Source organism: Acartia tonsa, chromosome 6, assembly GCF_053477335.1.
Source record: "Acartia tonsa isolate MP-2025a chromosome 6, ASM5347733v1, whole genome shotgun sequence".
Taxonomy (NCBI): domain Eukaryota; kingdom Metazoa; phylum Arthropoda; class Copepoda; order Calanoida; family Acartiidae; genus Acartia; species Acartia tonsa.
In genome coordinates, this window is record NC_137265.1 from 30,008,605 (window position 1) to 30,025,163 (window position 16,559).

Here is a 16,559-nt window from a genome sequence, read left to right on the forward strand (position 1 = left end):
GTGTGAGACTTACAGAGTTTACATGTGTGTGTGTGTGTGTGTGCGGATAGATTGGATTGAGCGGTTCCGTACCTTCTTCTTCCTTAATTCTTGCCGTCACCCTCCCGACCCTGCATCCCCTTCCTACGGAGAGACGGGGGGAATAACCTCCTTCCCTCCCTTCCTCTTCCCAATTTGCTTAATTACTGCCTCCTTACAGAGAGAGACACCCTCGCCATCCCCCAGTGTTACCCATCCCCCTTTTGACATCCATCAGGCCGCTGTGGGGTGTGTGTGTGTGTGAGTTGAGCAAAGTAAAGTCTCTCTTCTCCTCACTTAGTTAGTTGTGTGGAAACCATCCTACAAAATTAATCTAGGTCCGTCACGGATATTTTAATTTTTAATTATCTTAAATTCCGCAAAAAGTTAGGGCATTTAAATGATGATACACATTAGAAATAAACACCTAATTAGATAATAAAAAAGTGATTAAAATCATTAATAATTAATATCTATTAAAATCATTGTTACGAAAGTTTAATGTGAAAATGATAATGTGGTCTTATGCTCAATTCTTTACTTAATTCCATTTTCTGGATTACTCAGCCACAAGTTACTGAAAACTCTGCATTAAAATAAGGTTATGCAGTAGAGAATAAATATTATAATAAACAATTTTATTGCACTTAAAACACTTTTTATATGTAAATAAACAATTTTCTAAAAATTAAAATATCCATTTTTACAGATATAATAAAATTGGGCTTTATATAAACCCATTGATTCCACAGCATCTAAGAAAATAAATTGTGAAAAAAAGTTATTGTAAAATAAACATATGAAAACAGTAAACAATTTATAAAAAATCATACTACAAAAAAATGTGAAAAAATTGATAGAATATAGTTATAAAAACATATTTGAAAAAAAGTGACTAATTTCTGGTTTAATAATTGTGCATAAATTGGTTGAAAAAAAGGTAAGTTTTATTACTTCAAATTATGGATATTATTTTTATGACTTATTAAAACATTATTGCATATACTTAATGGTTTTTATCTTAAATAGAGTTCAATTTGATTTAAATACGTTAAAAAGATTTAAAAGTCAATCCTTTAAACTCTTAAAAACTCAAATAACCTTACCTTTAATGGTTATGTATATTTTTACTTCAGGGGTTTAGTAAAAAAATATCGATAATTTTCATTAAAAATCTATAATTACTAATCCTGAAAAGTCTAGAGGTACTTCTAAATTATTGCTAAAATAACATGAAAATTATATTTTGTTTTATTAAAAATTATTATGCTTATTAATTAGTATAAAAATTAGATTCATGAAAAAGATTAATTAAGGTTTTAAGAAAAACTTTAAGACATAGAAAAAAACTACTTTTTAGCACTATTACGAAATTTTAGCAATGATTAAAAGCAATTATCTCTTTTAATTAAATTTGAAAAGGTTATATCATTGAAAATGTATTTAATTTAAAATTTAAGTCTATGATTAAGTTTTGTCTCAAAGTATTTTTTTGCAAATCCTATGAATGGTACATTTTGTGTGTGTGTGTGTGTCTGTGTGATTTGTGTGGGTGTGTGAGTTTGTGTGTAAGCTTTTATTTTAGCCATGAATGGCTTTTTTTTCATTTCAATGAATTAGGCAACAAATGTTTTTTTTTATATTCTGCGATCATGCAAAATTGTTAGCAGATTTTTTTTCATTGCAATTAAATTGAGATTATCAAACGGTTTATGCAGAAAAAAAGTTTTAAATCATTTGAGGTTTATTTTAGCATTTAAAATTAATTTAAACGTATGTTTCTTATTCTTTAATCATTTTATCATTAAAGTTATTAAATTGAATAAAATTTTAAACCTAATATAAAGATGACAACATAAATTGACGGAAAAGGACTTTTTGGGACAAATAATGTAATGTATTCTGTTAATACTTTTAATGCTTGAGATTTTAAAACTGTCAATAAACAAGATAGTAGCATACAACAGACTACTAAAGTAGAAGCTGCTCTAATAAAAAGCACGAACATATGAATGAAAAAAGTGAAAATATTTTTGAGAAATAATGTTAAACTTTCCTCTATAAATTTCCAATTATTTAAATTTTCAAATTCTTAATCAATAATTTTACATGTAAGAATTTTTAAAATTCTTTTGTTTAAATAAAAGAAGGTTAATTTGAATTACGGATTTGAATTTAATTATCAAATTAGATATTTTAATTAGAATTAGAAATTAATTTTTTTAGATTTAAGAATCTTCATTAGGGAAAATGAAAATTAGTTTTTTTATATAAAGGATAAAAGTTAATCCTTTTTCAATATTTCATTATTAATGACGATTTATTAAAGATTAATTTCTTGAAATACACTATTAGTATATGCAAAACTATTATTTTTCCTTATTGAATTCCTTTCTAGAAGTCTTTATTGAACTGAAATTAATGAAAATAAAGCGATTTATTTTAACTAAAAGCACATAAACTTATATTGATATGCCTATTTTCAGTTAGGTATACCTATCTACAGTATAGGTTCATCTGTCTTTATGATTCTTCAGTATCTTAACTTTCTAAAATTATATCTCTTTGCTGAGTAAAAGAAAAAGTTAGAATTAAAAAAACAATAATTACAATTACCTTTAATTAAATCTGAGAAAAAAAGCATTTAAAGAGAAAACAAACAGTTTTTCCGCACATTAATTCCCGTTAAAAATCCCCCCTCCCCCCTTCCTATTCAGCAAGAAATAAGAAAAAACTCCCTTTTCCCGCTCTCATCACTAATTAGTGCGGGGTGTGTGTGTGTGTAAACTAATGATGGTCAGTGTGTGTGTGTGTGTGTGTGTGTGGAGAATCACGAAACCTCTCTCCGCAAAGATGCCTCTAGCCTTATTAGTAACAAGACAAGCTTTTACACTCATTTCGCCGCCCAATTAGATTCTGGTTTCATAATCTGCCCAGGGAGGGACAGGAAAATGATGCTAAATATAATCTGCACCATTTTCTTTACCCAAATAATGATTAAAAGGCAAAGTTTGACGTATAAGAATTCATGGGGAAGATTAATTTTTTACCCATTGTCCTATCCCTGTATTATTTAGTTTTTTTCTTCTGAGTTTTGTTTTTAAATGTCTTTAATTATGCATTAAATAAGATAAAATAAAGTATTTTCAGCAATTTAAAACAAATTTAAAACATTTTGTTTGTAAATTTGGTGAAATTAGATGGACAGCCATTTAATTTAAGCTTTGCAGAGGAAATTTAAATGTTGAGCTAATGAGGAGATATACTTGTTTATTCTATTCGGTCCATTTATTCCATATTAATCCCAAGATTTTAGTGGTTCTTACAGTTATATTGTACGTTAGTATGACAGTATAATTTAAAGTATCACAGCATACTCTATAAATAGGTTATTTGTTAGATAGAAAAATGTACTATATAAAAAATTTTTCATTTACTTTTTATCTATCCAATTAATAAGTCCATTATGCTGTTAGATTGATATTGCTGCGCTACCTTATACTTATTCCTCTTTGAAACCATCCTTTTCAAGAAGCAAATAATTCTTTAATTCTCTGGGAAAGATTATTGACATATTTCTCTAGATTTTAAGTAGGAAAGATTAATAAAAAGTCAAGTCTTTAATCCTTACGACACCCCTTTAAAGTAGCTGAAAAATTTCACATTTTTGGAAAAATTAAATAATTATCTTTTTTGTTGATTTTGAATTTCAATTAGAATTTGATTTGTTATGAAAGATAGTAAAGTTTGATAAAAGCCTTATTGCAATAGCCTAATACAAAGGCATGAAACAACCCCCCTACCCCCCAAAAAACACAATCTCTTCCTACTATCCAACACACCCTTATTTTTGCTTTAAAAAATACAATGAAAGATTAGGTAGCCCCCTTGTACAAAACATGCCTTTCCCCATTTTTTTTTTTTTTAACAATTTACTCATTTCTGAAAATGACCTTCCTTAAACTAAGTCCCCACCCCCCAAAAACCATTCAAAAAATCTTTTTTTTTTCATTCTCTCACCCCTCCTCTATAAACCCCCTCCTGCTACATACCAACCTTTTAAAACCTACCCCCACCCCCAAGTGTATGGGAACAATAGGGCTTAGAATAACAAAGATATTTCAAAATCTTTTATTCTATGTGATTTATCTTTGATGGGCTGGATATTAATTATTGAGGCAAGATATTTTATACATTTAATATCAGGAAGGGGAGAGGGCAATAGTAGTTAAATACTTACCACCTAATATTGATGGCGAATTAAGGCAAAATTAAAAGAAAAAGTATTGGTAGTTTTTAATGAAATCTAAAATATCAGAAAATTATTATTATGTATGTTGAGGTATTTTCTATTTTAAAACAGATATCTTTCGATTTTCTTTGTGACAAAGAATTTTAATTTCTAAATTTGATCATTTTTTAAAAGATATTTTTTTATATCTACCTAAACCAAAAAAATAATATTTTCCCCCTAAAAAAAATTACTAATACAATAGCAGTAAATAAATATATGATATTAATCTTGTTTTTGTGTAAATATAACAAGATTAGCAGAGAAAAATATTAACAATTTTTGGTCAAACCTATTGGTATTAAAAAGATAGATAGATATTTATTTATTATAGATATTCATATATGTGTATGTGTATGGTATATTTAAGTATTAGGGAGGTTTAAGCTTACACCATATTGTGTATTATTATCAACTATATGGACAAAAATTATTCAAACTTAAAAAATTTATGCGAAAAAAAAACCAAACAAAAATTTTCACCTTTTATTCGTAAATATGATTTTATTCAATTCTTGTGTTAAGTTTCTTTCTATTAATTATTTTTCATATTTTTAATTCCTGCTCTAAATTGTGAATTATCCAGGGTAGAAGTTAATTCAGCATTATTAAATATATAATTTTCAAAATACAGCATAAAAAATATTGATCTCATAATTTTTTAATCTTCCTAATTCATGTTTTTCAAATCAATAACCCCGTGTTAAGCATCAAATTGAAAGCTTTAATGATTTCATAGATAAAATGAAAAGTATGGATGTATTATTACAAAAATTAAATAGTAGGTACGCTTCTAAAATAATCCATTGTCAATATCATGTGTGCTAGCCATCAAAAAATACTTTGTAAGGTTGCTAAGGTTATTTTATAGTGGTATAACATCACAAGAATAAGCATTTTTGTAGAAATAGTATTGTTATGTTAGGTACTTTTTTTGAATCAACCTTTAATAAGATACCAAAAATTATTCCAATAGATCGGAGGGGGGAAATATTAATAGTTAAGAAGGAAGGAAGAATGGGGCTACATCAAAGGAGGGTCAAATGGATAAATTAAGGGGGGGGGGGATATGTAATCAGTGATCAGAGTATGGATTTTATGATTTATCTAATTACTGTCCGTGGAGAATGGGATTTTCATTTGATTACGGATGAAAAATCATTTCTACGACAGAATATTTTATATGAGCAATACATCTAGAGGGAGTTAGGGGGGTTTAATTTAAAGGGGGTGTTATGGCCAAATGGCCATTAAACAGGGGGGAATTTGCCCTTTTGCAATCCTCCCCTCGTTTCATATCCCTCATTGAATCTCGACTGCTGAATTTTGATCAGATTTTCCTAAATATATCAAAATAAATCTTAAATTAAATTGGCTAGCTGTAAAATAACATAAATTGCTATTTCAAATTTTATACATTAATTTTATAATCAGATTTTTTCGTTGACTTTTAAATCAATCTTTTTTGTAGCGCGTCTACTCCTACTAAATTATACTCGACATATTTGCAAAGAAAATTTGCCGTGTCTTTACTGTTCGCTTGAATTTATTTCTTCAAATAACTCATAAAAAAGATTTTAAAATTAGCTTAAAAAGCTGTACTTAATAAAAGCCTAATGAGCATTGATATAATGTACATTTTCGTGTAGTATAGCACCTTCTCAAAATCCCAAAAGCATCTTTTAAAGTTTTATACATAAGAATATGATCAAAAATAGTCTTAATCTTTACCGTGATATCAAGATAGAAAAAAATGAAGACCCTTGCCCCATTATAATGAAGGTTTTCACGGAGTATAAATGTAAAATCTAAATGGTTCTAAATTTATGTGGCGTTGGGCAAAGGGCGATGTAGTTAAACAGGAGAAAGATGTGTGTGTGGGTATGAGAGAGAGTGAGAAAGAATGAGTTCAGCGCTCATTAAGCACTCAAAGTTACATGAAAACCAGCCAAGGCGCGCGAGTGTGCTCGTTCGTTTGTGTGTGTGTGAAGCTTTATTTACATCTAATCTTCTTTTATCATTTAAAGGATGCAAAATTTATATTATATATATATTTATATAATATACGTTTGCATCTAATCTAAAACTGTTCAATGACACATTAAGCAACCTACTCAAAAAGTGTATTCATAAATTCTTGGCTTGCCTGCCTAATTAGAGGCCATTACAATCTGTTAATGACTATAGATGAGGTTGTGAGGTTATGTGGGGGGGACGTTAGAGGGGGGCAGTTGCCCAACCCCGAGGTCAAAATCTTGGCAATAAACAGCAATTAATGGGGAGTCACCACCCTCCCATTCCCTTTTGCATAACTCAGCCTGGGCTAAATGAGAGAATTGTACAATAGAAATGTGTATATAAGGGAAAATCCTCGGAATAATTTGATACATAAATGTTTATATGTATACTTCAATATGATTCATCTACCTTTATATAAAGTCTATTTTATTAAGTTTATTCAAGAAAATGGTTTATTTTCACATAAAAAAATTGAACCTTCGCCCAAAGACTCTCTAATGTTTGAATTCGACTCTAAACACAAAAGAACCTATAGAAAATATTCCTTAAAAGGCCAAACTAAGAGATTTAGCATTTTCCGAGATCTAATGCTTCAAACAATAATATTATGTCTTGTCTAATACAATAAAGGGTATGGGAATAGAAAAAAAAACTGTTGGGGGAAATTTGTGGTAAAACTCTGGAAATAAAAGATTAAATAATTACACTTTTTTACTAAACATTTTCTTGTATGAGGGGGGAAAATTGTTGTTTCTTTCAATGTTGTATGTTATGTGAGGTAAAAAGTTAAGTTTTTGTGTTCAACTTATTTAGTGTTTATAAACATAATGTTAAACAAAATGTATTACTTTTCCTGTTAGGCTTTTCTGTTGTTAATATATCAACATAACAGTATAACCTAAAACATCTTGGTTTAACAGGGTAGTAAAGATACTAAAACATGTAGTTTAATAACCAAAAATGGATATCTTTATGAGAATCAAAATGTAATGATTTAATTTTAGATTTAATATTTTGTTCAGCGTTGTTGTTATATTTGTTTCTGGGTTCTAAAAATAAATTAAAATTGCTTTAAATGAGATTTTATTCTTTTATTTAAATAAAAAGTAAATGATAAATGGGAACGAAAACAAAAGTAAATATTTCCGTTTTGTTCTCAATTTTTTTGACCAGTCCCCTCCCACAAATTTTATACGCCTCTTAGAAACCACCCCCTCCCCCCTAAATCTTATTTAAACATCCGATTGACCTCCCCTAGAGAAAAAATTATTCTCATGGTTTAGAACAAATGGACAACCCCCCCTTAACAACATACACAAACCAACACCTATTTACTTTAAAACAAGGACAATTATGTCTTTAAGAAGCATAGCGAAAACTAAACTCAAAAATTAAATTTTACACTTTTAAACAATTAAAGAAACATGAAGACAAAAACAGATTCCAAGGAGCCAAATACATCCAAGTTTTGAAGTTTTGAAAGTGTTTTTTTCACAAAAGGACGTATAGATGTGGAGACAAACACTAGTTATATATTAGCTTTGCTTCCAAAAATATGTATTTCCCCCTGTAAATTTTCCATCTAAATGCTTTTGTCCCATGAGATATGTAATAGAGCAGGCCGGAGGGTTGGGGGGAGGGGGGTCAAATATTAATTTTGCCACCCAGAACAATTTCCAAGGGGGGGGGGGGGGTGGAGACTAATAATTGTTACATTTGATGCTATTTGTAGTTTCATTCAATAATATATTGTTCAGATAGGGAAAAACATTAATTTTTGTTTGCTTTGTTCTACCAATTCTATATGGTTTTATAGCATTTTAAAAGTGGCTTACAATCCTATATTACCAAAATAAAAGCAATTTTATTTCAATTAAAATCAAAATTTTGTCATAAATTAGTATTACAACTAGTAAGCCATATCTACATGATAATAGGATATAAGAATACATATTCCCATCGCTGACAATTATTTAGATCTCACAATAAAGCATCTATATAATAATATAAATAATATTATCGACATTGTTATGTTCAATTAAACATTACGTTCTCACACTTATTACTACATATTCATTCATGTATGTGAGTGCTTGCTTTAATTATTACTAGTTGCCTCGCCCCTAGATTCTAGAGGAGGGAGAAGGGGGTCAGGAAAATAGCCTAAAACCTCTCAAAGACATTTATTAAGCTTGCCTGAAAAGTACAAATCATTCGGACTACCAGTTTCCAAGATCTTTAGCATCAGACAATTAAACTTTACTGATTTATATTATAGGATTGAAGCTCGATTAATATACATAACTAGTAGATTAGTATACTTAATTTTAGCTGATATTAAATTAATAAGGCAGCAATAAAAAACAATTTATCCCTTTAAAATTTTTGCCATAGAACTTTACCTGCCATTGTTCTCTCCCTCCCTTTGCTTCTTTTCTTTTATTCTTTTCATATTGTCCAAGTGTAAATGTAAGCAGGGGAAAAGGAATCATTATTCAAATTATTCAAATTTATTTTTTTCTTATTATCCTATAGTGAAAAAGCATAAAAAATATCAGAAAATTTTTGGAAATGTGTTTCATAATTTTTTTATTTTATTTTAAAAATGTGTTATTTCAGTTATTATCCATTCTTTTTATCCCTTAAATAAGACAATGTGGTAAAATAAGACGGGACAAACAAAAGAAACGTCCAATTTCTTTGAGAATTTCTCCTAGCAAAGCAAATTTGAATAACTACTTCTTGCCACATTTTTCATTCAATCTTTTAAATCTTTTTTTTAACATTAAGCATTTTTTTCAAAAAGAATTTGCAATTACAAAAAAAAGTATTTTGTTTTAATATAATTTTGGCTTATCTAACCATTTTTTATATTTAAAATGAATAATTGTATGCCCTGAATCATTTTGATTGCATTATGCATTGAGCTAGGATATGCCATACCTTTCAGTTCACCAGGGATAAGGGATAGGATTTTTAAGTAAAAATTAAGATTTTTCAAAGATTTTTGAAAATTTTACAGAAATTAGTTATGGAAAAATTTCATTGTTTTCTGTTTTAAAACCCCCTTTGCTCCCTGAGGGTAGATAAGGCCCCCATCTAAAATTCCTATTGCAATAACCACCCCCTCCCCTTAACCATTATAACCCAACTCTATCCCTCTAAACCCAGCAGCCCAAACTTTTGTTTCCATTTCAATAATGAGAAAAGTTGAAAATAAATAATAATGTTGGGAAGAGTAGGAATCATAAAGAAGTTTCTGAGATACCTTTCAGCACAAGAATTACAGTAACAATACAGTCTAGTCTTGCCTGATATTTTACTGTAATGTTGTTGTAGTAATAATGTTAGAACCAGCCTATAATGAAAAACTTGGGTAATGAATGAAAATTTATGGGTGTCAGAAAACTTTGTGTAATTACAATTAAAAAAGTAAGCTTTTATTTTTGTTTCAGCCAACCCACCCCACCCCATTTTTTCTGTTCTTTTGTTATATTTTTCTTACAGTGAAACTGGGGTAAATGCAATTTGAAAGGAAATTAAAAAAAAACTTTTGCAACCTAGGTAGCTCAATTTCAAAATAATACTTAGCAAAAAAACACAAAAAAATTAAATATTTTATCAATTGAAAATTATTATTTGTCATAATTTGAAACCGCATATAATATCCAAAAACGCCCAGAGGGGCGCAAAAAATACATAAGTAATAATTTCTTTTTCTAATTCACATTAAAAATTTCTAAATTACCGATTTCTCTCCTTTTTTTCTTTCTTTCCTTCTCGCGTCGTTTTTAATGTAAATTATTGTTAAGCACTTTAATGTTATGTTAGAAAGATCAGGAGATGGGGGGGGGGGGAGGTCTGATCTGTGGGGGGCAAAACTCCCCCCCCCCCTCCCCATAGCAATTTTCCTACGCCCTTTGCAAAGTGTTTGCAATAAAATTTAATTAATTTAATTTCTCCCATATGAAACGGTAGAACTGCACTGAGCGAAATATATATGTGTGTGTCTTTGTGTGAGTGTGTGTGTGAGTTTCTGTGTATTGTGCCTAGGACTATAGAGGCTATATGCCCTATATCAAATTCTGTGTGTGTGTGTGGGTACATTTGCAGCAAAATATAAAATTTTTCATCAAGCCTAGAGAATTAGAAAGATTGCAATTTATTCCACTCACACACAGATTCATGTGTGTGTGTGTGTGTGTGTGTACTCAAAAAATTGATGTCAAAATTACACTAAAAGCATTGTCAAAAAGTCTCTTTTTCTACCAACAAATCCAAGACTTAATTTTGGGATAAAGTTAGTGTTGTTACTTTAATCAATCCAACCTAAAATAAGAATCTTACTTGAATACTTAACTAATATGTGCATACATTAAAACAAAAAATAACAATATTCCTAGTTACCACTAAAACCTATATCTACAACATACTAATATTCTAATAATGTCATTATGACTGTTGCCTTATGTTCATTTATTACCAAAAAATTGCCAAATAATTTGCTATGCTGTTTCATTAGAACATAGTGGGAAAGGTTGATAGAATAAAGGACTGAGCTACTTTTTGCACAAATTCTTCAGTGTATAGGATTGAATACCAAAGTCAATGAAAAGCCTACAAGGAATAAAGGGATAGGACAATGATAATTAATGGTGCTTCCTATTAGTTTTCAAGTGTTAATTTCTGTCTTGCATTGTTTTTAAATATTGAGATTAATAAGGGTTGTTGATTAATTTATCATTGTCCTTTCCCTCCCTGAAAAGCCCCTTACTTTTCTGATATGTAAATATAAAGTTACTGTATGGCTATCATCAAAATACTTTACTGAAAACATCAGTGAGGTAAATATGAAGAAAAAAGTAGTAAATTAAGCTTAAAAATACAGGAGTATTATTTTGTCTTAACAATGATTATTTTAATTCTTAACAAACGAATCAAAATAGTAAAATAGTTTGTGTTGATTTTAAATGAACAGTTTTTTGTCCAATGTTCATGTTAGCATAAAAACCAATTGTGCCTTTTCTTTCACCTTTTTATAGTAGCGCAGTAACTCTATAATTAATGTTTAATTTTCCTAATTTTTCAGAAATGGAGATGAGATTAAATGAAACTAGCTGAAAACCTGCCCTCTGTGGAGAGGCAAGGGAATGGAGGTATCTTCTCCTCCTGCAGCTAGCCACACACCCTCCTCCAGCTGCCCGGAGCCTCCAGCGGCCTCAAGGAGTTCACCTGACAGGTTCCTACAGGATAAACACAACAATAATTCTGATAATTTTTCTAAACACTTTTCCAACATGACTTCTGATATTGAACAATTTCAGGTAAAAATGGTTACTTATTTTTGTAGCGCAGCTAATCTATAAATTACATTTGTCTGTATGTCTGTTTATTAGATGACAAGCAAAAATATTACTGTAACTCTATTGCTCTTCAATAAATTTAAAATCTTAACAAACATAAATTGCTTTAAATTAAATAAGCCTTTTAGATATTCATTTTTTTGCATAAATTTTAATATATTTTTTTTTAATTTCAGGGTAAAATTGTCTACAACCCAGACGGTTCCGCCTACATCATCGAGGATGCCGAGTTCAGCGACGAAGAGGAGCTGGACCTGCCCACCCAGGAGGGCAGCATCGTCGAGAAGGCGGGTGGGGAGTCCACCGACGTCGACCAGTTTCCCACCATCGAAAACGCCGTCTACGTGAGCCGGACAAAAAGTCAATATCCCTCTTATGTGCGCGCACAGACCAGTGCGCCCGACCGGCCGACAGTGCACAGCTACCGCGTGTACAACTACAGACACAAATCTAGTGACAAATTGGCGGCCGACCTGCCGGATACCGGCGCCGGCGGCACCGAAAACGTACCAGTGAAACCTATTCTTATGTGTTTTATATGTAAACTCTCTTTTGGTAACACTAAGTCATTTAAGAATCATTGTATGGACGAACATAGTATAGAGTTTAATGATGAAGAGTTGGACAATTTAAAAACAGAAAATATTTCTGCTCTAGTGCAGCCTGTAGGCAAGGACAAATCCCCTCTCCTATCCTTCCTGCAGCCAGTTACAAAGAGTCAGAACTCCTTGCCTTTAGATCAAGTTCCTAGGATACAATCCCCGTCAAAGTCGCCGGGAGAGGGAGGCATCCGGGTGCGCAACGATCTTGCCGCCCAGATCATCCAGCAGTCTCAACAACAAGTCTCACCAGTCTCAAATGGCGGTCGTGACTGCGGCCGTGACACAGAATCTCCAGTCGAGGGCAGCATGTCGCCGTCCCCGAACTCCTTTAGCCAAATGATGTCAGTTGGCGGCAACTCACCCTTTGCCTCGTCACTCAAGGGCACAACAATCGGCGCCTGCCCGGAGCACATCCAGGGCAGGCCCACCGGCGTCGAGTGTGCCAAGTGTGATCTCATCCTGAACTCTAACAGGCTCGGCTCTGTCCAGCAGGCTTGGAATGCCAGCAACAACGCCTGCAAGACCCTCAAGTGTCCCAAATGCAACTGGCACTACAAATACCAGGAAACATTGGAGATCCACATGAAGGAGAAGCACCCGGACAGTGAGACCACCTGCATCTACTGCATCACCGGCCAGCAGCACCCGCGGTTGGCCCGCGGCGAGACCTACACCTGCGGCTACAAGCCCTACAGATGTGAGGTGTGCAACTACTCTACAACCACCAAGGGTAACCTGTCCATCCACATGCAGTCAGACAAGCACATCAACAACATGCAGGAGATACAGAACAACGGGGGCGAAGCACCCACCTCTCCCTCTCCGAGCCAGACCAGCAACAAGTACGCCACCCCCTGCAGCACACCAAAGCCGCAGGACCTGGACAAGGAGGCCAACAAGCCAAACTGGCGGTGCGACATTTGCAACTATGAAACCAACATTGCCCGTAATCTCAGAATACACATGACCAGTGAAAAACACATGAACAATATTATGAATCTCCAAGGGTTGCCGAATCTCGAGGGTGGCAACGGCCCCGCTGGGGCTAACCTGCCCATGCCCAACTTCCCCAACTTGCCAAATGTTTCTGCCGGCGGCCCCGCTGCAGGCCTACAACAACTGCTGGGCGGTATGCCGATGCTGCCAGGTGCTGGTTTACCCGGCAGTCCCATGAAAGAGGCTGCAATGGCTGACATGGCCTTCAACCAGGCACTGCTCATGCAGATGATGGGTGCTGGTGGTCAGGGCCTTCCAGGGCTTCCAGGCATTCCATTTCTACCCCCAGGTGGCGGCCCACCCGGTCCCCCAGGGTCTATGGGAGAGGGGGGACCTGATCAGATGGATATGGATCAGGCTGACCCTAATCCCCGCCTGCTCTATAATTGTGCTGTCTGCAGGGAATTCAGCTGTGATCATTTACAGGTAAATCAATAATAAACAAGAAGCTGCGTTTTTTTTCATTAAAATTTGTATACTTTATCCTTTTTTCTATTTCAAAAATAATATTTTTTTATTTAGGCCCTATCTGAGCATCTCTCAATAGACCGGACAAAACAACGCGAATCCGAGGTGTCCCTGCTCATTGGCGGCACCTACATCTGCAAGCTGTGCAGCTACAAGACCAACCTGAAGGCCAACTTCCAGCTGCACTGCAAGACGGACAAGCACCTGCAGAAGCTGCAGCTCGTGAACCACATTATGGAGGGCGGCCCCGCCAACGAGTGGAAGCTGAACTTCATGAATGTGTCTAACTCTGTGCAGCTGCGCTGTAACGCGTGTGACTTTTACACGGATAGTATTCATAAACTACAAATTCATACAGCTAACCAGGGACATGAAGTGTCACAAGCCATATTCAACCACCTTAGGTACGTTTTTCAGATCTTAAAGGACTAATAATCACTCACTTTTTGTACTTATATTCTTTGAATTATCTTTATCCCTGTTTGTTCATTATATTTTCAATAATGAATAATTACAAAGATATCATTTTCTTTTTAATCAAGAAATTAATTAATTATCATTATTTTACTTTATTTTCTAGAAGCCTTACCTCTCTAAATATAAAGCATGTCCATACGTCGCATAAGTAACAAATTTTCCTTATTTTTGCATATGTTTAAAATTTAAAATAACTGTACTTTACTGTTCTTTGTCTGAACATTTTTATCTTGTTATTGCTGCGCTACTTTTGGACATAATTATTATTGTTTAATCTATCTAATTTTTATCAACATTATAATATATTTCATGTAAGATGGAAAATTTTAACATTAATTAACTTCTGTAAAAAATGCAATTATATCCTTAATACTCAATTTAATAAAAAAAATGTATTACCTAAGCGCAAATCTTATGCTTTTTAGCAAATTAATGTTTTGTTATACATTTTGCTAATTGAAATCAATGTTTATGTGTGTTTTATAATTATTTTATTATCATAGGGCTTCGTTATTAAATATGTAATTGGAATTTTATGTATGTACATTTCACATAAAAAATGCCAGGGAGGGAGAGGATATTAGCCGGTAAATAAATCTCTCACTATTTTATGGTTTTCCAAAAAGTAAAATGATTAGTTTATCGTCAATTGTCATATCCCTACCTAAGTAATCAACTTATAATTATTTTTATTTAGAAAAATTGAAAGCGAAGAAAGCGTGGAGGAAGGAGAGAAATTATTATTCAGCTGCACACTGTGCCAGCACTCCACCCCTGGCAAGGGACTGCTGCTGCAGCACTGCAGGTCTGTCAAGCATCTGCAGATGGAGCAACTGCATCTCCTGCAACGGCGAGCAGAGGGCGCGGCCAGCCAGCCAGATATATCGGATATTTTTACAGTCAGCAAGACTGGTGCGGATGAGAAGTTAAAATCAGGTAAATTTCCTCCAATTTTTGCAAATCAGCATGCTGAAATTGTTATCAATAGAGAGAAAAAATGCACATTATTATATAATCCTTAAATTTATATATTAAATAGCGTATAGAAAAAAAAGATTTAATAAAAAATACAATTATTATCGATTTTACTCTTAAAAATGTCTTACAGTCGCCCCAAAAAAGATCAATAATGAATTAACAATAAGTTTGGGGGCCGTATATTTGAACCCAAAAGAGGGAGAGCATTTTTAGGGACCATTTTTTTTGATAGATTATACTTTTTTTGGTTGAACATGAGTTTGGCCAATGAAGCGTAGCATTATTAATCATAAATATATTCGTTAGCAATCTTTTGTATTTGTTTAAGACTTTTTAATGGAAAAATATTTAATCAGATTTTTCAAAATAATTCATTTAAATTTGAGGAAAATAGTTGAAAATGAATGTAAGCGATAATTAAAATTTTCATGTAAGCATAATTGAGAGTTTGTGTGTGTATTTTTGTCAGTTCACGTGGAAAAAGATGACAAAAAAAATTTTAAAGCTAGTCCAAACTTTTCCACCAATAATTTGATCTACATTTGTTTATCCTTCATTTGGAATGTATAAATTTATCGTTCATTGTCTTATCCCCTAGGATCCCTGGTATGTATGTGACTCAATACTTTAATTGAATAATTGGTGTAACATTGGAAAATTCATCAACTCTTGTCATAGCTACATGAAACTAACAATTCATGAAGAATTTAATTTCAATTACAAAGATCATTCCAAAAAGTACAGCTAATATAAAACACATTTTATAATGTTATAGCTACGCCATTTAAAGACATAACTGCCCTTGTTTTTTATTAGATTTTCTTGATTAAAACTGAAATGATTAACAATGTTTGTTTAAACTTTTTGATGAAATATTTGTTTACAAGGAAGTCTGAAAGGGGGGGGGGAGAAGAGGGGGATTTTTTTACTTTTTATTGCTCTGATCTGTTTTACAAAATTTCAAAGAAAATTAATGGAATAGGAAAAATCTTCCAATATAAATTGTAAAAATGCCCGAAAAAAAATAATACAAACATTTGGTGATATTTTATATTGAAACTGTATTTTAGAAAATTTTGTATTGTTAACATTTCAATTATTAAATAAAATAAAAATCTAGGCACACAAAAGGATTTTTTTGTGCTGTGTCACGCCCAGTGAAAACCAAATATCTGTTTTGGTGAACAGTTTTTTGCTGGTTTAGGGATCAGTTAGTAAGACAAAAAAGCCATTTCCTCCAATTTTGTTTTCAGTTTCCGAAGTTTAAAAGCACACACAGAGGGTAATAACAACCCCCTCCTCCCCTCAACCTTTCTCTTTAAACCGCCCTGCAAGCAATAACCCTAA

At 32.5% G+C, this 16,559-nt stretch overlaps 1 protein-coding gene across 1 annotated transcript in view; it reads left to right on the forward strand.

The window, feature by feature from the left end:
- Positions 1-263: 263 nt before the first annotated feature.
- The window catches only part of LOC145322349 (zinc finger protein 2-like), a 37,334-nt gene continuing 21,038 nt past the window's right edge, over positions 264-16,559 (forward strand). The window contains exons 1-6 of the mRNA XM_080164325.1: positions 264-356; positions 728-958; positions 11,418-11,652; positions 11,868-13,715; positions 13,812-14,161; positions 14,932-15,170. Coding sequence (XP_080020451.1) covers positions 11,479-11,652; positions 11,868-13,715; positions 13,812-14,161; positions 14,932-15,170 — 2,611 coding nt within the window. The 5' untranslated portion in view covers positions 264-356; positions 728-958; positions 11,418-11,478. The remainder of the gene's footprint in view (positions 357-727; positions 959-11,417; positions 11,653-11,867; positions 13,716-13,811; positions 14,162-14,931; positions 15,171-16,559) is intronic.